The sequence below is a fragment of the Coregonus lavaretus genome (assembly GCF_964263955.1).
Source record: "Coregonus lavaretus genome assembly, chromosome: 2".
Classification (NCBI taxonomy): domain Eukaryota; kingdom Metazoa; phylum Chordata; class Actinopteri; order Salmoniformes; family Salmonidae; genus Coregonus; species Coregonus lavaretus.
The window spans coordinates 74,715,998-74,738,301 of NC_139989.1; the positions used below are offsets into that span (position 1 = coordinate 74,715,998).

The following is a 22,304-nucleotide window of genomic DNA, read 5'->3' on the forward strand; positions in this document are numbered from 1 at the left end:
CAGGTTTAGGCTGGTCATCTAGGATATGTAGGCTATAGCTGAGGTATAGACCTCGATCTGTATCAGGACTAGGCTCCTGCTACTGTTACTGTTATATAACGTTATTGGAACTGATCTGAACAGGTTTAGGCTGGTCATCTAGGCTATAGCTGAGGTCAGTGGTGATTTTAGCATGTCAATCTTGGTGGGGCAAAACATAAATAAAGGGGGATGCATGCCAGCAAAGCCACTCCATAACACAACACTAAACAATACATTCATTGCACTATAACGGTGACAAACGGTGCCCACAAACTGTTAGGGCCTACATAAAGCAGAGTCCCAACAGCAGAGTCCCAACAGCAGAGTCCCGACAGCAGAGTCCCGACAGCAGAGTCCCGACAGCAGAGTCCCGACAGCAGAGTCCCGACAGCAGAGTCCCGACAGCAGAGTCCCGACAGCAGAGTCCCATCAGCAGAGTCCCGACAGCAGAGTCCCGACAGCAGAGTCCCGACAGCTGTCCTATCATTTCTCTTCATTATTTCTCTTCATATGTCATGGATTCAAAAGGATTTGCCTGTAGATTGTCGACCTGATTCGTGATGATGACTGCTGGCTAAGATTTTGAAAAGTATGATGTTGACATGATCAGTCCAATCAAAGCTACTGTAGATGTAATGTGATTTGACGTCATTTTATCTGTGGCCAATGACCTTCTTGGATGGGCACTTCTAATGTAACTCTATTGCAGCACCGAAGGGGCTTGAATTTTCTAGCTCTACCCTTAGACTTGGCGGTGACGTAGTGTCCCCATGAGTGACAGAACACTGAGCCAATCACGAAGCAGCGCTCTGTATTTTCCGCTGGCTGCCCCACCACCACAGAAAGCACTGAGCTAGGCTGAAACACCTGCATTTTGGAGCTGCCTTACTCAAGAAAGCAAAAAAGAGACCATGTTTGTATGCAGCTTTATTAACGCAATGATATTTTTTATTTTTTTTATTTTTTTTGCAAACTGATATGTGACACGTATTAATGCCAAAATAACATGCAAAACAGGAAAGGCCACCTGCCCTGAATAACGGGTCGCTGGTTGAGAGAATGCCAAGAGTGTGCAAAGCTGTCATCAAGGCAAAGGGTGGCTATTTGAAGAATCTCAAATATAAAATATATTTTGATTTGTTTAACACTTTTTTGGTTACTACATGATACCATATGTGTTATTTCATAGTTTTGATGTCTTCACTATTATTCTACAATGTAGAAAATAGTACAAAATAAAGAAAAACCCTTGAATGAGTATGTGTTCTAAAACTTTTGACCAGTAGTGTATATATTTTTTCCATTTTTTGCAAACTGATATGTGACATGTATTAATGCCACAATAACATGCAAAACAGGAAAGGCCACCTGCCCTGAATGACGGGTCGCCACTTGCTGAGGTATAGACCTTGACCTGCTTTACACAACAACAAAAAAACTGTTATACATTATCACCTAGCCTACTTTAAATAATATAAAATCTCTTAATTGTTGCAAAAAACAACCCTGCCCCTCTGTTTGCTACATTGGTGTCAGAAGTAGTATGGTGTCTGTGAGGCCATCAGATTGCACGGCCCGGATGTGTGAGGGGTCTGAGTAGTCGAAGCACGATACTTGCTTTCATAGGGGGCAGTGTGAGACAGGTTACAATTCCCATCGCAGCAATAGGGTTAACCTAGTTTTGGCCAGCGACCTGGGTTCACTGCCCTGCCCCGCTGTTTGATACAATATTAATATCACAGGCTACCCAACGTCCGTTGAACAAAGAGACACAACAATATGAGTGAAAGGATTTTAGGATAATATCAGTAAGTGTTGATTTAAAGTTGTCTTCTGGGTTCAGCCTTCTAGCTTCCTTTATCAATAGGGTAAAATATAACAAATGACATGGTCTCAGAGTTTGGACATAACCAGGCCCAGTTTAAATCACTATGACAACCATTTCATTATTTCCCCAGAGCAGCAAGGGAATCTAGAGACTCAACCTTTGTAGAATCAGAATCACCTTTATTCGCCAAGTACATTTGCATGTACATATGTAGGATCTTAATTTGAGTCAGTTTGCTACAGCAGGAAAATATTCCTGCAGCAACAGGAAATGTGAATTATAATTAATGGACATTTTTGTAGCGGTTGATACATTTTTAGTAAGGGAAACTCAAGTCTGCCATTTCTAAGTGGAAATTACAAACTTCAGAAGCCTTTTAAAACCTCAAATACACTACAAGTTTTACATTTACTGCGTTGAGGGAAAGTTATTCTGCAGTGGGGGGTGATCAAATTAAGATCCTACATCTGTACACATAATTCTACATGGTGATTTTTTACATTTTAGTCATTTAGCAGACGCTCTTATCCAGAGCGACTTACATACATTGCGAGTGCATACATTTGTATTTTTTATACTGGAATCGAACCCACAACCCTGGCGTTGCAAATGCCATGCTCTACCAACTGAGCTACATCCCTGCCGGCCATTCCCATAATAATTCAAATGTCCTGTTGCTGCAGGATTATTTTCCTGCTGTAGCAAACTGGCTAAAATTAAGATCCTACATCTGTAGCAATACACCTCTCTTTGATGTACATGGCTATATCAGGATTCACTTTTGACCATTTTACATCTTTTATTTACTGTTGTTTAGGCTGGTTGAATGAGTCGCCTATAAAAGCTACTTCATTTGCAAGAGAACAAGCGGCTGCACCAGCGACTGTCAGAAGTTATGTGATTTCCTCAAATGAACGTGAAAGTAAGTGTGCAGCCTACGCAGTTACACAATGGCTGTTGAAACTGTGGCACGTATTTCTCGGTAACATTAGAAGTCATATAAATGTGTTGATATGTAGGAAAGACGGGCAGACCCTGGTAAGTCTAGGCTAAACTACAAACTATTATAAGGTTAGGTCGACGTCAGACATTCAATAGTCAGAGTAGGTTTGAGCTATGATCACTTATCATGCTGACCAACCTGATGGTCTCCGTTTGAAATGGTGTGAAAAATACCATGCCTAGGCTACAAGCTCTGTCCTGCTACTGGTAGGTCTGTAACGTTATGGGAACTGATCTGAACCCCCCCCCCCCCCCCCCCCCCCCCCCCGATCAATCAAGCCTGTTTTAGCCCTTCTGTCTACATTCTCAGATATGTTTAGAAAAGAACAGATTCAAAAATAATAAATGGCCGACTTTTAATGAATACAAATAAGTGTGTGACATGGCCATGGTGAAGAGATGTCAAAACTACTTATTCATGTGATTGCATTAAATCACCTGACTGTTTCGATATGTCTGTTAGTAAATGTTTTGTAAGAGATAATTAATAAATGATAACAATTCACATTCAAGAATTACTGTGTTAACTACAACCAACATGCTGCATCTCTGTTTAGGGGTCAGTGGTCTAAAATGAGTCTCTCTGGGGAGAGAGAGGAGGGGGGCCCTGCCTCTAAAATGAGTCTCTCTGGGGAACATGACACCAAAGCTAAGAGGTGAGATGACAATTTTGTTTAAGAATTATTAAGAGTTTATTTCCTAAATGCTATTTCCACAATTTTTCACATGTGTTTTTTAATCAGAAATGGTTGCTTATGGGTACCTTCAATATTACTGTTCTCAGATGTTTAATTAATAGATTTTAGATGTATATCATTATTATTATTTTTATTGCAAAACGCTATATATCCATTGTTTAGCTGAAATTGAATGTTCGTATCCTGTATATTTGACTGTATTATCTGGTTGTCTCAGCTAGCTATCTTAAGATGAATGCACTTACTGTAAATCGCTCTGGGTAAGAGCATCTGCTAAACAGGTGGGGCTCTGCCCTGAATGACAGGTCACCACTGCTCCAAAGCAATTACATGTTGCACAGGAACCACTGACTCGCTGCATGTTTCTATTATCAAGACACCTGCTGGTACCTCTTAACTGGTTAGTACAGCTCATGAGGTGTCCTAAATATCTGCCAACTAGGTGGGACGCTTATGAATAAAGAGGCTTCATGCATAGCTTTAATTTATACCCATAAGAGTAGAACTAAAATGGCTTTATTCTCAGCACTTATACGACACATTTTCTACTCTGAGACGCTTTTTGGATATGGGCCCAGATCTCAAAACATTGTTTTAAAAACGAATCATTTTGTTTTACATAATAAAAAATGAATATTACTAATGTAAGCCACTGTAAAGACTGGGTTTAGTTTATTGTGTTGCTCTGCTCATGTCCGCGTTCTGAAACTGTCCGCGTCCCCGTACAGAACTGTCCGCGTCCACGTACGGTTTGGCGCCAAGCATATTGTCCAGTTACGCGCTGAGTGGACTGAGGTGATGTTGGGAAATAACGACGGAGTTCGTTACAGTGTTGAGACACTGAAGTTTATTGTTCAATTAGCTTTTTTGCTTAATGGTCAGTGACAGTATGAGTGTAGCCAGATCCTTTTCACTCGCTAGTCTTGTTTAATTGTGTGGTTCAACGGGTTCGTCATCATCCTCGAGGGACAGACGAACGACCTGCTAGCTATCCAAGCTAGTCGGTACAGCTAGCTAAGGTAGCTACTCTTTACCAGTAGCATCCTAGTTATCCTAGCTACCACTACATCATCACCGGCTGCCTGCATTTCTTGTGGACCGATGGAGCTCCAGGGTTGTTTCTTCCACCTGTTAAATACCGTGGAGGGCTTCTCCCTCTCTCGTTGACGGATGCTGGCTACCTACCATCCCTCTGTCCGGTTCTCCTCTCTTCACTAGATGGACGGTAACTTTAGTGTTTAATCCCTCTGTGTCCAAGGACTGAACTTTTGCATATTATTTTTCGGGCTATTGGGGATTTATATTATTCTCCTAAATTGATGGGATGACTAACTTAGAAAGAATGCATTCTTGACTGGGCTAATGTAGGCTGTGACACCTGGCAAGGCTGTGATTGATGTGAAGAGCTGTTTTAGGGGGTAAAATAAGATAAGGATGGTATCTTCAAATGCTAGACTATACTGGTTCTTTGTGAGCTGTGAGTCTTCCTTTGACATAGGAATGATGTCTAAGGGAGGTGGCTCTTCTCACTATGATAGGTTGTTATGATAATCTTGTGCCTGGCTGAAGTGTGCAACAAATGGCGCCGAGGAGATGAGACCAACCCCTGAATCAATGGATTGGCTGAGTAAGTTTAAACCACGCTCAAGTCCTTTACTCTAATTGGCCAGCAGAGAAGTGGGAAACTTCCTCTGTCAGAGTATTTGGGTATTGTTTCTGAAACAATGTGTTAGTTCTCTGGAGTGTCCTGCGAGGCATTTCAGAGAGCCCGTATATACGAAACATCATATTTACCATTGAAGGTTTTTGCATTAATTAAAATAACTATTATATCTTAGAAGTCATGTTGACCTCTTTTGTTCCTAATACCAGATTTGAATTGACGCGACTTTGACAGGGCGCATCAAGTGACATTTTTTACAACGTTTATTTTGGATAAAATTAGTTCATTGCATCCGCCATGGAGCCCAGTTTCATAATATTACCTTCTGTCCCTGGTTATGAAGTAATCGCGGAAAAACAGGCCTTATGTTTGGTCATTTTTCACCCTACCAGCTCCTATTAGTTCTATTGAGCTCCGTGACACCGACTCGCCTTCAGAACGTTCTATTCCCAGCCCATTGTTCTGCGTCACAATGCCAGCTTCACTATTGTTATCAATGAGACCTGCCTGCGTTAACCCTGTAGGTTTACCTCAGGTAACTTATTATTAGCAAGGTTACAGCTACTTGGTGAGCGTTAACCCTGTAGGTTTACCTTAGGTAACTTATTATTACCAAGGTTACGGCTACTTGGTGAGCGCGCACACTGTTCACCTGAGTACATGTTGTGGTCACCTATAGTGAGGTGAGACACAGTTTAAGGGGCGATGGCTGGCGGATAGCCATCAAACATTAAACATTTTCTGATCATGGTTAACCATATTTGTTTTAAGAAAAAATGTGTACAATCTAAACAAAACGCATGTCCCTATCCTCTTTTTCAAGATGTGGCCGATTTTAAACAGCCAGAAGACATTTTTTAATTAAGAAATAACCATTTTTTTGACGACGTGTGGTTTCTAAATGGCTGCTGGATAATTTGATATGCATCGAAATCTTCGTTCATAGGCATCAAATTGAGCGAATGCTGCACAGGTTCACTGAGTTACAAACCAAATGGGTATAATGGGGTGATTGTTGTCTAATCGGGTGGTCTAGCTAATGGATCTGTAGATCAGACGCAGTTGCTACCTCAGATTATGAGCCTAAGCCTAGCAAGTGTCATGAAGTGTCAGGTCTCCCGCAGTGGTCTAAGGCCACTAGAGATCCTGGTTCGAATCAAGACTGTTGTAGCCGGCCGCGACCGGGAGACCCATGACAAAAAAAAATGTAAATGTAATAAATGAGTTATGTAGTACCCACATACGGCCACAAGGAGGAGAAAGAGTGCCATAAACCCATACTGTTTTTTGCCTTAAAAACCCTAAACCTAACAATCAATCAAATGTATTTATAAAGCCCTTTTTACACCAGCAGATGTCACAAAGTGCTATACAGACACTCTTACCCTACTTATAATAAAAATAATATAATAATCCCTACTTATAACCTATTTTAGCCGTAACCCCTAATTCTAGGGTAGGGTAGCCTAGAACACTTTTAGAAACTATTTTAATAATATTATTATCTTAGTAAATACAATTATAGTATTAAATAGCGTTTTGATTATTTTGTTGTTATTTTATTATTTATATATTATTGCAAGGCAGAACACTTGATAAACATTAGTTTTATTTTTCAAATGTGGTTTCAATTGGGTGACCTACTCACCTTTATGTGAAAGACCAGAAATTGGCATGGGACAGGTGGGTCAGGTTTGAGAATGATCTAAGGAATTAACAAGAAAAATACACTTTATTTCTCAGCTGCCTCACCAAGACTATATGTCCCATGATTTTCTAAGATGGTCACTCATTACTTTAGTTAGCTATATATCTCGTATTACGCCTGTGATACTTTTGGAAGAGCAATTAAATAGTGACTATAGCAGGTGTTGAACCCCAGGTAAATAATCACTAGTCAGATGCGCTAACCTCAACCCTAGTATACATGCATTTTTAAATATCTAATATTGCGATTAAACAACCTCGGAATAGAAAAGACAAGAGTGCGTGTTCCAGCCCACCAATAAATTACATCATGCAACCCTTGCGGTTAGCAAATGTACCTCAACATTCCCCTCGCTTGTGCTAGAAGGCAAATTGCTCGCTGCTGGTTGATGAATCTGACAATGAATGTACTAGGAAAATACGTTTTTCTCGACCAGAGGTGACTAAATTAATGTTCAGGCTTATTGATAATTGCTATAGTACTGAAGTATAATTTCAAAACATGAGCATAAAAACAGCTAATTATAATAAACATGAATCATCATTATATTACTTCACAGTAATGTGTTAAATGCTTTTTCAGTCATTCCTCTTGCGTTAGCAGTGTGGAAAGGGACAGTAAAAAGCGTGTGCAGGAGTTTTCCTGTGAGGGGGAGTGGTGTTGTATCCAGGGAGAAAACTAAACTAACCTTCTGAAATGTCATTCATGGTCTTAGGTTGCCATCTATCGGAATTATTTAGCAACTGCAGTAGTACTGAATAAAGTATATCCTTACTAAAGTACTAATTACTCAGAATTGCAAAATATTACATTTTCTAGTTCATTTGACCAGTTACGACCATAAAATAACCATTTATAGCATAACAAACAATGAAACTGACATAAACCAAAAACACCGTACATTTAGTTAACTATATATATATATATATATATATATATATATATATGAATCATCATTATATCACTATATATACATATATATATAATGATTTATTTAGATGGGTGTCATTATCTGCCAAAGTAACACCACTGTAGATAAAGAAGAGCTCTCCAGTAGGTGAACCAAAACATTAAGTTTATCATCTTTCAAAACATGATTTACTTTCCCATTGTTCTTCAACTGTAGTGTATGATATACCTTTTTCTAGCTGAGTCTCTACTTTTATCCAATGTAAAAAACAAAATTTCAAATTTTGCTACATAAGATCGAGCCGGTCGGTCACATTTGACCGTATAAAACCTAGCAGTACTACTTATTTCTCTGAGAGTGAGGCAGATATATTATTACTGTGTAAAACCTAGCAGTACTACTTATTTCTCTGAGAGTGAGGCAGATATATAATATCACTGTGTAAACCTAGCAGTACTACTTATTTCTCTGAGAGTGAGGCAGATATATTATTACTGTGTAAAACCTAGCAGTACTACTTATTTCTCTGAGAGTGAGCAAGATATATATTATTAATGTGTAAAACCTAGCAGTACTACTTATTTCTCTGAGAGTGAGGCAGATATATAGCATTTTGCAATAAAATGATTATTTGTCTCTCTGAAATGAAACCATTAAGTGATAGATTTTAAACAAATACATGTCTCCAATCTCTTTCATAATTTCTTCAAACAATAAAAGCTAATTTACGAACATTTCTGAAAATGGATATATAGCGTTTTGGAATGAAACTCTTCTTATGTTTCCCCATCTGAGCTCAGAGTAGATGAGAGACGTAATGTTTGTCTCTGTTGTGTTGAAGTCCAATCAAGCAGGAGAGACCAGCCTCCCCTGTACCCAGCTGTGTGTCCATGAAGAGTGACTGGTCTATGCATCAACCTATACAGTTTAGAGAGGGAGACTTTTCTAGTAAACAAAGGTAAGAAGAACTCATGGGTCATGGTCAGTGAGTTAAACAACACTGTCTCTAGTCATTTCTCCTCTCCCATTTTCCCATTTCTTTTTGTTGTTTTCATAAATTATAGGCTAAACCTTTTTTCCATTCTCATAGTCCTGAAACAATATTAACACAACATTCCCTCCCTGTGTGTGTGTGTGTGTGTGTGTGTGTGTGTGTGTGTGTGTCTGTGTGTGTGTGTGTGTGTGTGTGTGTGTGTGTGTGTGTGTGTGTGTGTGTGTGTGTGTGTGTGTGTGTGTGTGCACTCCCTGGATGAGGAGATGTAATCTCTATCCTGATTTCCTAGTCACTTTCACCCCTACCTACATATTACCTCAATTACCTCAACTTCCTGGTACCCCTGCACATTGACTTGGTACTCCTTATAGCCTCATTATTGTAATTTTATTATGTTACTATTTCCTTTTTTTATTTAGTGAATTTTTGTGACTTTTTAACTCTGCATTGTTGGGAAAGGGCTCGTAAGTAAGCATTTCACGGTAAAGTGTACCACTGTTGTATTCGGCGCATGTGAGAAATACAATTTGATTTGATTTGAAGCTCATGCGCAGAAATACGTCATTGGGTCTAATGGTCGTCTTGTGCCGAACTGCACATGTGCAGGCCGTCAAATCAAAGGCACTCCTTCGATATAAAGTTGTTTATGACTAACATGAAAATGTGTCAGTTTGTTAAACTGCTTAAGACAGAACATTTTCAAAATTTACAACTAAGGAAGTCATTTTTACCTCTCATTGACTTCTCAAACCCGAAACCCTGGCCTGTTCTGCTTCATATGTATTCCCAAAAGACATGTTTTACATCAGCAGTTGTCACAGAGTGCTTATATAGAAACCTAGTCTAAAACCCCAAAGAGCAAGCAATGTAGATGTAGCCGTGTCTCAAACAAAGTCAACACAGTAGCCATTGCTAGTTAGCCAACACGACCAGCCAACTGTACTGTAGCTGCTAAATACAATATATTCGTGTGTTATTGGATGCTAGCATGCTAGTCAGCCATGGTGTCATATTTAGCTAGCTGAACAAAGCAAGTTGAGTCCATTCCTTGAAACATTGAACTGCTGTAGTTCACAACAATTCTAATTTCTAAAGTGGAAGTTGGGAGAGTTTTTATTCGGGTGGTTCAGTGAAACAATTATAGTTTCTGAGGTGTAAGTTTTGGCGAGGGAGGCCCTACTCTCTCCTTTCCCTGATGTTTAATTCATTTCATTCCGATCTCCTCTGCATTATTGTAGCCATTTGCTACAGCCTGTCAACTATGCCTCTGCCTATCCCTGTTCTCTCCTCTCCGCACAGGCCACACAAACGCCTCACACCGCGTGGCTGCTGCCTCTCTAACCTGGTGGTCCCTGCACGCACCCCACACCTGGAGTTCCAGGTCTCAGGCAGCCTCTGGAACTGCCGTTCTGCTGCCAACAAAGCTGACTTCATCCCAGCCTATGCTAATCTCCATTCCCTCGACTTCCTGGCGCTGACGGAAACATGGATTACCACTGAAAACACTGCTACTCCTACTGCTCTCTCCTCGTCTGACCATGTGTTCTCACATACCCCGAGAGCATCTGGTCAGAGGGGTGGTGGCACAGGAATCCTCATCTCTCCCAAGTGGACATTATCAATTTTTCCCCTAACCCATCTGTCTATCTCCTCATTTGAATTCCATGCTGTCACAGTCACTAGCCCATTTAAGCTTAATATCCTTGTCATCTATCGCCCTCCAGGTTCCCTTGGAGAGTTCATCAATGAGCTTGACGCCTTGATAAGCTCCTTTCCTGAGGATGACTCACCCCTCACAGTTCTGGGGGATTTTAACCTCCCTACGTCTACATTTGACTCATTTCTCTCTGCCTCCTTCTTTCCACTCCTCTCCTCTTTTGACCTCACCCTCTCACCGTCCCCCCCCTACTCACAAGGCAGGCAATACGCTTGACCTCATCTTCACTAGATGCTGCTCCTCTACTAATCTCACTGCAACTCCCCTCCTTGTCTCCGACCACTACTTTGTTTCCTTTTCTCTCTCGCTCTCCTCCCACACTACTCACTCTGCCCCTACACAGATGGTAATGCGCCGCCGCAACCTTCGCTCTCTCTCTCCCACTACTCTCTCCTCTTCCATCCTATCATCTCTTCCCTCTGCTCAATCCTTCTCCCTCCAATCTCCTGATTCTGCCTCCTCAACCCTCCTCTCCTCCCTTTCTGCATCCTTTGACTCTCTGTGTCCCCTATCCTCCCGGCCGGCTCGGCCCTCCCCTCCAGCTCCGTGGCTTGATGACTCATTGCGAGCTCACAGAACAGAGCTCCGGGCAGCGGAGCGGAAATGGAAGAAAACTAAACTCCCTGCCGACCTGGCATCTTTTCACTCCCTCCTCTCTACATTGTCTTCATCTGTTTCTGCTGCTAAGGCCACTTTCTACCACTCTAAATTCCAAGCATCTGCCTCTAACCCTAGGAAGCTCTTTGCCACCTTCTCCTCCCTGCTGAATCCCCCCCCCCCTCCCCCCCCTCCCCTCCCCCCCCCCCCTCCCCCCCTCCTCTCTCTCTGTGGATGACTTCGTCAACCACTTTGAAAAGAAGGTTGACGACATCCGATCCTCGTTTGTTAAGTCTAATGACACTGCTGGTCCTACTCACACTGCCCTACCCTATGCTTTGACTTCTTTCTCCCCTCTCTCTCCAGATAAAATCCTGCGACTTGTGACTGCAGGCCGCCCAACAACCTGCCCGCTTGACCCCATCCCCTCCTCTCTTCTCCAGACCATCTCCGGTGACCTTCTCCCCTACCTCACCTCGCTGATCAACTCATCCTTGACCGCTGGCTATGTCCCTTCCGTCTTCAAGAGAGCGAGAGTTGCACCCCTTCTCAAAAAACCAACACTCGATCCCATTGACGTCAACAACTACAGACCAGTATCCCTTCTTTCTTTTCTTTCCAAAACTATTGAGCGTGCCGTCTTTAGCCAACTCTCTTGCTATCTCTCTCAGAATGACCTTCTTGATCCAAACCAGTCAGGTTTCAGGACTGGTCATTCAACGGAGACTGCTCTTCTCTGTGTCACGGAGGCTCTCCGCACTGCTAAAGCTAACTCTCTCTCCTCTGCTCTTGTCCTTCTAGACCTGTCTGCTGCCTTTGATACTGTGAACCATCAGATCCTCCTCTCCACCCTCTCCGAGCTGGGCATCTCCGGCGCGGCTCACTCCTGGATTGCGTCCTACCTGACCGGTCGCTCCTACCAAGTGGCGTGGCGAGAAGCTGTCTCCGCACCACGTGCTCTCACCACTGGTGTCCCCCAGGGCTCAGTTCTAGGCCCTCTCCTATTCTCCCTATACACCAAGTCACTTGGCTCTGTCATATCCTCACATGGCCTCTCCTATCATTGCTACGCAGACGATACACAACTAATCTTCTCCTTTCCCCCTTCTGATAACCAGGTGGCGAATCGCATCTCTGCATGTCTGGCAGACATATCAGTATGGATGACGGATCACCACCTCAAGCTGAACCCTGGCAAGACGGAGCTGCTCTTCCTCCCGGGGAAGGACTGCCCGTTCCATGACCTCGCCATCACGGTTGACAACTCCGTTGTGTCCTCCTCCCAGAGTGCGAAGAGCCTTGGCGTGACCCTGGACAACACCCTGTCGTTCTCCGCTAACATCAAGGCGGTGACCCGATCCTGCAGGTTCACGCTCTACAACATTCGGAGAGTACGACCCTGCCTTACACAGGAAGCGGCACAGGTCCTAATCCAGGCACTTGTCATCTCCCGTCTGGATTACTGCAACTCGCTGTTGGCTGGGCTCCCTGCCTGTGCCATTAAACCCCTACAACTCATCCAGAATGCCGCAGCCCGTCTGGTGTTCAACCTTCCCAAGTTCTCTCACGTCACCCCCCTCCTCCGCACACTCCACTGGCTTCCAGTTGAAGCTCGCATCCGTTACAAGACCATGGTGCTTGCCTATGGAGCAGTGAGGGGAACGGCACCTCCGTACCTTCAGGCTCTGATCAGTCCCTACACCCAAACGAGGGCATTGCGTTCATCCACCTCTGGCCTGCTGGCTCCCCTTCCTCTGCGGAAGCATAGCTCCCGCTCAGCCCAGTCAAAACTGTTCGCTGCTCTGGCACCGCAATGGTGGAACAAGCTCCCTCACGACGCCAGGACAGCGGAGTCACTCACCACCTTCCGGAGACATTTGAAACCCCACCTCTTTAAGGAATACCTGGGATAGGATAATGTAATCCTTCTACACCCCCTTACCCCAACCCCCCCCCCCCCCCCCCCCAAAAAAAAAATAATAATAAATAAATTGTAAAGTGGTTTTCCCACTAGCTATAGGGTGAATGCACCAATTTGTAAGTCGCTCTGGATAAGAGCGTCTGCTAAATGGCGTAAATGTGCCCCTGAGCAAGGCACTTAACCCTAATTGCTCCTGTAAGTCGCTCTGGATAAGAGCGTCTGCTAAATGACTAAAATGTAAATGTAAATGTAGAAGCACTGTGGCTAGGAAAAACTCCCTAGAAAGGCAGGAACCTAGGAAGAAACCTAGAGAGGAACCAGGCTCTGAGGGGTGGCCAGTCCTCTTCTGACTGTGCTGGAAGGAGATTATAAGAGGATATGGCCATTAAGGCCAGATCGTTCTTCAAGATTTTCAAATGTTCATAGATGACCAGCAGGGTCAAATAATAATCACTGTGGTTATAGAGGGTGCAACACGTCAGCACCTCAGGAGTAAATGTAATTTGGCTTTTCATAGTCGAGCATTCAGATGTCGAGACAGCAGGTGCGGTAGAGCGAGAGACCGAGAGAGAGAGCGAGAGAGAGCGAGAGAGCGAGAGTGACAGAGCGAGAGAGAGAGAGAGAGAGCGAGAGAAAGATAGAGAGAGAGAGAGAGAGAGAGAGAGAGCTACAGGTAAAAAAATAAATAACCTGGCTGTTGTTGACAAGCATAGGTCAAAACAGCAGGTTTGGGACAAGGTAGCACTTCCAGTGAACAGGTCAGGGTTCCATAGCAGAAACTGGATTAGCAGCAAGGTTGCACGTCCGGTGGAGCATGTATCGATACTGATAGGATCGAAAGAAAGGGAGCGCTGCTCTTGGATCAGTTTTCTCCATTCAAATCTTTCCTTAACATTATAATTAATTCACAATACTGATGACAGATCAGCTCCTAGAGAGATATTACCACCTACGGCTGCAAATATTGAGGCGGCTTATTCTAAATCACAGATTTGGCACATCATTGGGCACATGTTAGGCTACACATCATGAAATATATTGAGACAAATTACAGACAGTAGTCTACAAGTAGCAAAATAGAATTCAATATATTGAACATGAAATGTATTTCAATATGATTGAAATAGGCCTATAGCCTGCTGTTTATATTTTAATGCAGTCCCTTGTTTGAATCAATTGCAAAGACATTGGCAACTTTGTATTTGTAGTCAACTTTCTTCTGAATTTATCTGCGGTCACAAAGAGACGGATAAATCATGTGATTCTATGTTTAGCGGAGATCTTCTGTGTATAAAGTCATGCGGAAGGGCAAAAAAGCATCTAACGACTCACTTGGCTGTTCTACAAGTGGTCTGAGGCAGGTGTTAGAATATGAGCGTTTTCAAGTGCAACGTTAACAACGATGGTTTTGGGAAACAGCTCAGAGATTTAACAATGTGCCTACGAAGGTTCTAACGATTGACTTAGCCTTAAAATGGTTTTTGGGATACCAGGCCCTGGACAAAAACATCTGCTAAATGACTAAATTGTCAAATGTAAATGTTTTACATACAGATCTCATATTACTGTATTGAATGTTGTACACGTGTTCAGTTCTTTATTACAAATGTAGTTATTTGTTACATTTATTACTGTGTAAAACCTAGCAATACTTCTGATTTCTCTGAGAGTGAGGCAGATATATAGCATTTTACAAAAGAAACACATTATTTGTCTCTGAAATGAAACCATCAAGTGATGGATTTTAAACAAATACATGTCTGTCATTGAACAACCCCAATGCCATGATTAGCTACTGAAAAAATACACCAATCTCTTTCATAATGTCTTTAAACAATAAAAGCTAATTTACCAACATTTCTGAAAATAGCGTTTTAGAATGAAACTCTTGTTTCCCCATCTGAGCTCAGAGTAGATGAGAGACGTAATGTTTGTCTCTGTTGTGTTGAAGCCCAATCAAGCAGGAGAGACCAGCCTCCCCTGTACCCAGCTGTGTGTCCATGAAGAGTGACCAGTCTATGAATCCTCCTATAGTGTTTAGAGAGGGAGACTTTTCTAGTGAACAAAGGTAAGAAGAACTCATGGGTCATGGTCAGTGAGTTAAACAACACTGTCTCTAGTCATTTCTCCTCTCCCATTTTCCCATTTATTTTTGTTGTTTTCATAATCCATATGCTAAACCTTTTTTCCATTTCCATAGTCCTGAAACAATATTAAACCAACACTACATTCCTTCTGTGTGTGTGTGTGTGTGTGTGTATGTGTGTATGTGTGTATGTGTGTATGTGTGTATGTGTGTATGTGTGTGTGTGTGTGTGTGTGTGTGTGTGTGTGTGTGTGTGTGTGCACTCCCTGGATGAGGAGATGTAATCTGATGTTTTGTCCCCAGAAACCAACAGGAGAGATCAGAGTCAGAGATTCTCAGTGGTCAGTCTTCCCAGAGTCATCAAACAGACCTGGCCTCCATATTCAGTGTATGTGGTCCTGTTATGTACATTTGTTTTTGTTTACCTCAAGTAAAGTCTCTCAATCATTCATTCATTTGTTAATGAGAAAGCATTTAGTCTCTTGCATAACTTATTTACTTGATTTATTTCAGTTGCTTGAAGAGAATATTATGACATTTGTGAAGAACGAGCTGAAGATGTTCAAGAGGATTCTTAGTCCAGAACTCCCAGAAGGCTTTGAGAGTCAGAAGCAGGATAAGGAAGTGATGGATGCTGAAGATGAGAAGCAGGAGAGCAGTGCCAGAGAGGGGGCTCTGAAGATCACACTGCACGTCCTGAGGAAAATGAACCAGAAGGAGCTTGCTGACACACTGGAGAAAAGTAAGAGCTGTCTGCCTCATGTTGAATGCTGTTTTAGAACATTTAAAAGCTGTAGCTAAAGTACAGCTTAAGTAGCTGTGTAACTCAATGATATTGTAGCAGCCTTAACACAACACCTAGTGACCTCATCAAGTAGCAGCAGGGAGGTGTTGTGTTGATTCATTTAGACAGAGAGAGAGAGAGAGAGAGAGAGAGAGAGAGAGAGAGAGAGAGAGAGAGAGAGAGAGACAGAGATAATACCAATAATTATATAATCAGTCACACCAGTGTGTAATCCATTATGAAAACATTTACAGATTTATACAGACAGTTAACCCTCCTGTTATGCTAAAAAAAAATTACATCCACTATGTTACGGGTCAAATTGACCCGCACAGTTTAAACACACTCAAGACAGTCAAAGAATTAAGTAAAAACAGAAACAACTTTATTTTGTCTTATCAGACATTTCAGAAAGAAGAAATACAATACTTTTTATTTTTTTTAAACAATATTTAAGAACTATTTGTTAAACATATTTCCTTTCTCACAAACAAGATTTTTCAGTTTCCCCAAGTAGGTTTTTTCCCCCCCTATTGGTCCATATTATCCCTTCAGTCTTTCTCTCTACATGTTGAACACAATGTGTGTGTGTGCTTTCTGCAGATGTATTTATTGCATTCTACACAAGTGGTGCTTGTTTTACTGTCTTGTCGAGGGGGGCAGAGCTGGCATCTTTTCCGTTTCTTGCCACTGCCTGTATCCACTGGATCCATTTCTGGTTGATTGGAGGCATGTGTTGATGGTCCAGCTTGAATTTTCTGGACGGCAGATGCAGCTGCTGTCGACCGAGGAGGCCGGACTCTCCTCTGGATCTTGGGAGTGATGAGAGCTTTGCCGAGCTCCTCTAGGAAAAGCCGGCGTCGGTACAATTTGCCACCATTCCATTGCTGGTTGATTTCAGTCCACAGGACATAGGCATTGTAAGCAGACACATCCACAATGTTGTAGAAAATCACCAAAGGCCAGCGGGCAGTCATGCGCTGACAACTATATGTTGCTGTGACTTTATCCAAATTGTCAACTCCTCCTTTGGTGGAATTGTAGTCCAGTATTATTTGTGGCTTGATGTCCTCTCTTGCACTCAGCGATGCATCTTTGTGCATTGTGCTCATTACAAGAACATTCTTGTTCTTCTTTGGGCAGTATGAAACAACAGTTGCATTTTCAGAGAAAGCAAATTTAGAGGAATGCACAGTTCTGCCCTGCATTTTCAGAAGCTCACTGGGAAGTTCAGGTTTGTTTTTTCTGATTGTTCCAACCATGGTCAGCTTTCTCTTCTGTAGTTCAACACCAAGGCGGTAGGATGTGAAGAAGTTGTCACACGTGATGTTATGACCTTGCAGCCCTTCACTCATGTCCAGCACCACCCGCATCCCCTGGTTTTTCTCAGGCACTCCGCCGGGTGGCTTCCCAGTGTAAACTTGCATATTCCATGCATAGCTTGATGTGGCATCACATGCTGCCCATATTTTGATGCCATATTTTGCAGGCTTGTTTGGCATATACTGTCTGAAGGGACAACGTCCTCTGAATGGAACAAGGCGTTCATCAACTGTAACATGAGGACTGGGATTGTACAGTAACGGTAGAATTTCCACCCATTTATCCCATACATCTCTGATTGCAGCTAGTTTGTCTCTTTCACGTCGACCCGGTCTGGTATCACGGTTATCAAAGCGAATCACCCGAGAAATTATGTGGAATTCTTGTAGAGACATTGTTGCCCGAAATATTGGCCTTCCATTCTCTTCATTCCACAGGCTGGCCGTTGCTTCTCCGTTTGACCGGTAGACTCCAGCTAATATGAGCAATCCAATGTATGCATGCAAGTCAATCCGATCCAGTGGCTTCCAGTTCTCTTGAAACACACGGCTCCCCTCCAAGTTGGTCATGTCCAGAACAATCTTCTCTATTGCTTGGGGTAAAAAGAGCTCAAAAGCTGATTGTATGTCATGGACTCGAGTGACAGCAAATCGTGTAGGTCCTGGAACCATTTTTATTACATTGGAAGCTGAGAGTCTACCTTGACCTCGTTGTGGTGACGGTGACCATTCAATATGACCATCTTTAGACTTCCATGTCTTCTCTTCTCTTGATGATGCTTGTTGCATGCTCTGTCTCTCATCTGATGTAGGGGATGGTACGGCAGACTCCTCCTCTGAATCCTCTTCAATGAAGACAAAATCTGGATCATCAACAGCATTGTCCTCTATCTCTGAAATATCCTCTGTCTCTGAAACCTCTTCTTCTTTTTCACTGTCACAGTCCAGAATTTGTGATAAGACTTCATTGATTGAAAATCTTTTGGAGCTCATTTTTGAGTGTCTGTGTCAGGGACCTGCTGCTCTCACACTGAGGAGAAGCTTGGGAAAGCCCTTTTTAACCCAAACACAATTCTAAAAGTGCAACCAGGACCAGTCAAAACAAAATAAATCAAAGACACTTTTTTGTTTTGCACCTGTGCAAATATATATACACATGAAAGCCTCCGGGTGAAAATGACCCACAACATCATGTTTGTATACAAAATGTACACAGACATTCCACAACACATCAGTGTGTCCACATTTTGCAGTTAGGTTCATGACCCTAAATGAGGAAAAGTCATGTAATTTCATGGCGAAAAAGAGTGGTTAACTAGTATTTTAGACAACGCAAAAGTGGAAACGGGTCAAATTGACCCACAACATAACAGGAGGGTTAAGAGAATAAATGATTATAATTTAAACTTTATAAGACAGTCTTACAATACTGTAGGCATTAAAACAGATGTAATATTAATATCCTCTGTGTTATTTCTAGATTCAGATGAGCGTGCTGTGATTCTTCAACGTGAACTCAAATCTAATCTAAAGAAGAAGTTTCAATGTGTATTTGAGGGGATCGCTAAACAAGGAAACCCAACACTTCTCAATAAGATCTACACAGAGCTCTACATCACAGAGGGTGGAACAGGAGAGGTCAATAATGAACATGAGCTGAGACAGATTGAGACAACAACCAGGAAACAAGCAAGACCAGAGACTGCAGTCAAATGCAACGACATCTTCAAACCCTTACCTGGACAAGACAAACGTATCAGAACTGTGCTGACAAAGGGAGTCGCTGGCATCGGAAAAACAGTCTCTGTGCAGAAGTTAATTCTGGACTGGGCTGAAGGAAAAGCAAATCAGGATGTCCAATTTGTATTTTCATTCCCTTTTCGGGAGCTGAATTTGATGAAAGGTGAAAAACACACGTTGATTGAACTTCTCAATCACTTCTCAATCGAAACCAAAGAATCAAGAATCTCCAACTACGACAAGTACAAAGTTCTGTTCATCTTTGATGGTCTGGATGAGTGCCGACTGCCCCTAGACTTCCAGAAGAACAAGATCTGTTGTGACGTCACAGAGTCAACCTCAGTGGATGTTCTGCTGACAAATCTCATCAATGGAAATCTGCTTCCCTCTGCTCTCCTCTGGATAACTACCCGACCTGCAGCAGCCAATAAGATCCGTTCAGGGTGTGTTGACCAGGTGACAGAGGTACGAGGGTTCAATGACCCACAGAAGGAGGAGTACTTCAGGAAGAGATTCAGTGATGAGGACCTGGCCAGCAGAATCATCTCCCACATAAAGACATCAAGGAGCCTCCACATCATGTGCCACATTCCAGTCTTCTGTTGGATTTCTGCAACAGTCCTTGAAAACATGTTGAGTACAGACAAGACAGAAGAGATGCCAAAGACTCTGACTGAGATGTACTCACACCTTGTGATGTTTCATACCAAACAGAAGAATGAAAAGTATCTTGGGAAAGAAGAAACAGGTCCACACTGGAATAAAGAGAGCATTCTGTCACTGGGAAAACTGGCTTTTCAACAGCTTGTGAATGGCAATCTGATTTTCTATGAAGAAGACCTGAAAGAGGCTGGCATTGATGTCAATGAAGCCTCAGTGTACTCAGGATTGTGCACACAGATCTTTAAAGAGGAACGTGGGCTGTACCAGGACAAGGTGTACTGCTTCGTGCATCTGAGCATTCAGGAGTTTCTGGCTGCTGTATATGTGTTCCTCTCATTCATCAACAACAATGAGAATCTAATGGCCGATCCGCAAGTTACTGAAGTTACTGTCTACAAGAGTGCTGTGGATAAAGCCTTACAAAGTGAGACGGGAAACCTGGACCTTTTCCTCCGCTTCCTTCTGGGCCTCTCACTGGAGTCCAATCAGAAGTACTTACGAGGTCTACTGACAAAGACAATAAGCAGCTCACAGAGCCATGAAGAAGCAGTCAAGTACATCAAGGAGAAGATCAGGGAGAATCCCTCTCCAGAGAGGTGCATCAATCTGTTCCACTGTCTGAATGAACTGAATGACCATTCTCTAGTGGAGGAGATCCAAATCTACCTGAGATCAGGAAGTCTCTCAGAAGAAGAACTGTCACCTGCACAGTGGTCAGCTCTGGTCTTTGTGTTGCTGACTTCAGAAAAGGAGCTGGATGTGTTTGACCTGAAGAAATACTCCAGATCAGAGGAAGGTCTTCTGAGGCTGCTGCCAGTGGTCAAAGCCTCCAGAGCTGCTCTGTGAGTACATAAAATGACATTTAAGTACTAATCATCAGGAAGAAATATTCAGTTTAGAGAAATATATGTATTATAATATGTATTACATTGAAAAACGTACTGAATCAATGCATTGATGTTCATATTTGTATAACAATATGACCATACAATTCTAGGAGACGGAAGATGAATCTATATCTTGTTTAAGAGAATAAACCAAATGCATCTGCCATTGTCCTTCTACACTACTGGTGTTAAATTAACAGTGTGTTTGTGAAATCATTATGATCTCTTTGTCAGGCTGTCAGGATGTGGAGTCACAGAGGAAGGCTGTGCTTCTCTGGTCTCAGCTCTGAAGTCAAACCCCTCACACCTGAGAGAGCTGGATCTGAGTAACAATGACCTGAAGGATTCAGGAGTGAAGCTGCTCTCTGCTGGACTGGGGAATCCCCACTGTAAACTGGAAACTCTGAGGTCAGTATTCCTGTAGTTGGTCAACAAGTGATAACTGCTCACCAGATCCACATGTCTTTACCAGGCACACATAGTCCACACCATATGTGTTTGGACAGTTAAGTTTACAGTTTTACATTTGGTGCTATGCTCCATCATTTTGGATTTGAGATATAATGTTTCATATTAGGCGACAGTATATAATGTTACCTTTTATTTGAGGATATTTCATACATATCTGTGTTACTGTTTAGAAATGAAAGCACTTTATGTATCTAGTTCTCCCATTTGAAAAAGTCGTAATAATTTGGACATATTCACTTATATTGTATTAAAGTAGTCATATGTTTAGTATTTGGTCCCATATTCCTTACCTGCAGTGATTACATCAAGCTTGTGATTCTACAAACTTGTTGAATACATTTGCAGTTTGTCTTGGTTGTGTTTTGGATGATGTTTTTCCCAATAGAAACTGAATGGTGAATAATGTCCTGTCATTTTGGAGTCACTTCACTTGTATTGTCAGTAAGAATAGAAGATGTTTCTGAACACTTCTACATTCATGTGGATGCTACCATGATTATGAATAATCATGAATAAATCGTGAATGATGATGAATGAGAAAGTTACATTGGAACAAGGATCATACCCCCTCTGTTATTGGTAATGGTGAGAGGTTAGCATGTTTTGTTGTAGCCTCTGTAACTTTCACACTCATTATTATTCATGATTCATTCATGATTTTTATTAATCATGTCATCATCAGGATTAATTTAGTAGTGTTTAGAAACATGTTAATAACTCACTTAGACAGAAAATTACTCCAGTCATCATCCACCATTCAGTTACTATCGGGCAAAACATAACCCAAAACACAACCAAAACAAACTGCAAATGAAACCAACGAGTTTGGGACCAAATACTAAACTTTTGACTACTTTAATACACTATAAGTGAATTGGTCAGAATACTTATGACTTCTTCAAAAGTGGGGGACTAGATACATAAAGTGCTTTCATTTCTAAACGGTGAAACAGATATGTATGAAAATACCCTCAAATAAAAGGTGACATTATATACTGTCACCTCATATGAAACATTTGATCTCAAATCCAAAATGCTGGAGTATAGAGCCACATTTAAAATGTTAGCTTCACTGTCAAAATAGATATGGTGTGGACTGTATACTCAATACAATCTAAATCTGATACCTCACTGTCTGTCTTTTGACTGATACTGCTTTTTAAACTGCTCTGGTCAGTCCACTCAAATATTTGTACTTTATATTTTTCTCTCTACAAGCAATACTTTGATAATTTGTAATTTCAAATAAGGATACATTCATTTATAAATATGGCAGGTTTCAGGACACTGAT

General features: G+C 42.0%; 3 protein-coding genes across 3 annotated transcripts in view; all 3 read left to right on the forward strand.

Annotated features, from left to right (window-relative positions):
* Positions 1 to 3,396: 3,396 nt before the first annotated feature.
* The window catches only part of LOC311140476 (NLR family CARD domain-containing protein 3-like), a gene marked incomplete at its 3' end in the record, with an annotated part of 90,627 nt that continues 71,719 nt past the window's right edge, over positions 3,397 to 22,304 (forward strand). Inside the window, exon 1 of the mRNA XM_084175552.1 lies at positions 3,397 to 3,507. Within this exon, the coding sequence (XP_084031678.1) occupies positions 3,425 to 3,507 (83 nt within the window). The 5' untranslated portion in view covers positions 3,397 to 3,424. The remainder of the gene's footprint in view (positions 3,508 to 22,304) is intronic.
* On the forward strand, positions 14,927 to 16,201 carry LOC311150857 (uncharacterized protein; the record flags this gene model as incomplete). The annotated part of the gene is made up of 4 exons (XM_084188413.1): positions 14,927 to 15,127; positions 15,449 to 15,533; positions 15,659 to 15,887; positions 16,194 to 16,201. Exons 1-4 carry the CDS (start codon positions 15,060 to 15,062, stop codon positions 16,199 to 16,201), a joined length of 390 nt encoding a protein of 129 aa, XP_084044539.1. The 5' UTR covers positions 14,927 to 15,059.
* LOC311098611 (NLR family CARD domain-containing protein 3-like) lies at positions 19,061 to 20,965 on the forward strand (the record flags this gene model as incomplete). The annotated part of the gene is made up of 2 exons (XM_084139143.1): positions 19,061 to 20,496; positions 20,776 to 20,965. The coding sequence occupies exons 1-2, from the start codon at positions 19,148 to 19,150 to the stop codon at positions 20,963 to 20,965; spliced, it is 1,539 nt and encodes a 512-aa protein (XP_083995269.1). The 5' UTR covers positions 19,061 to 19,147.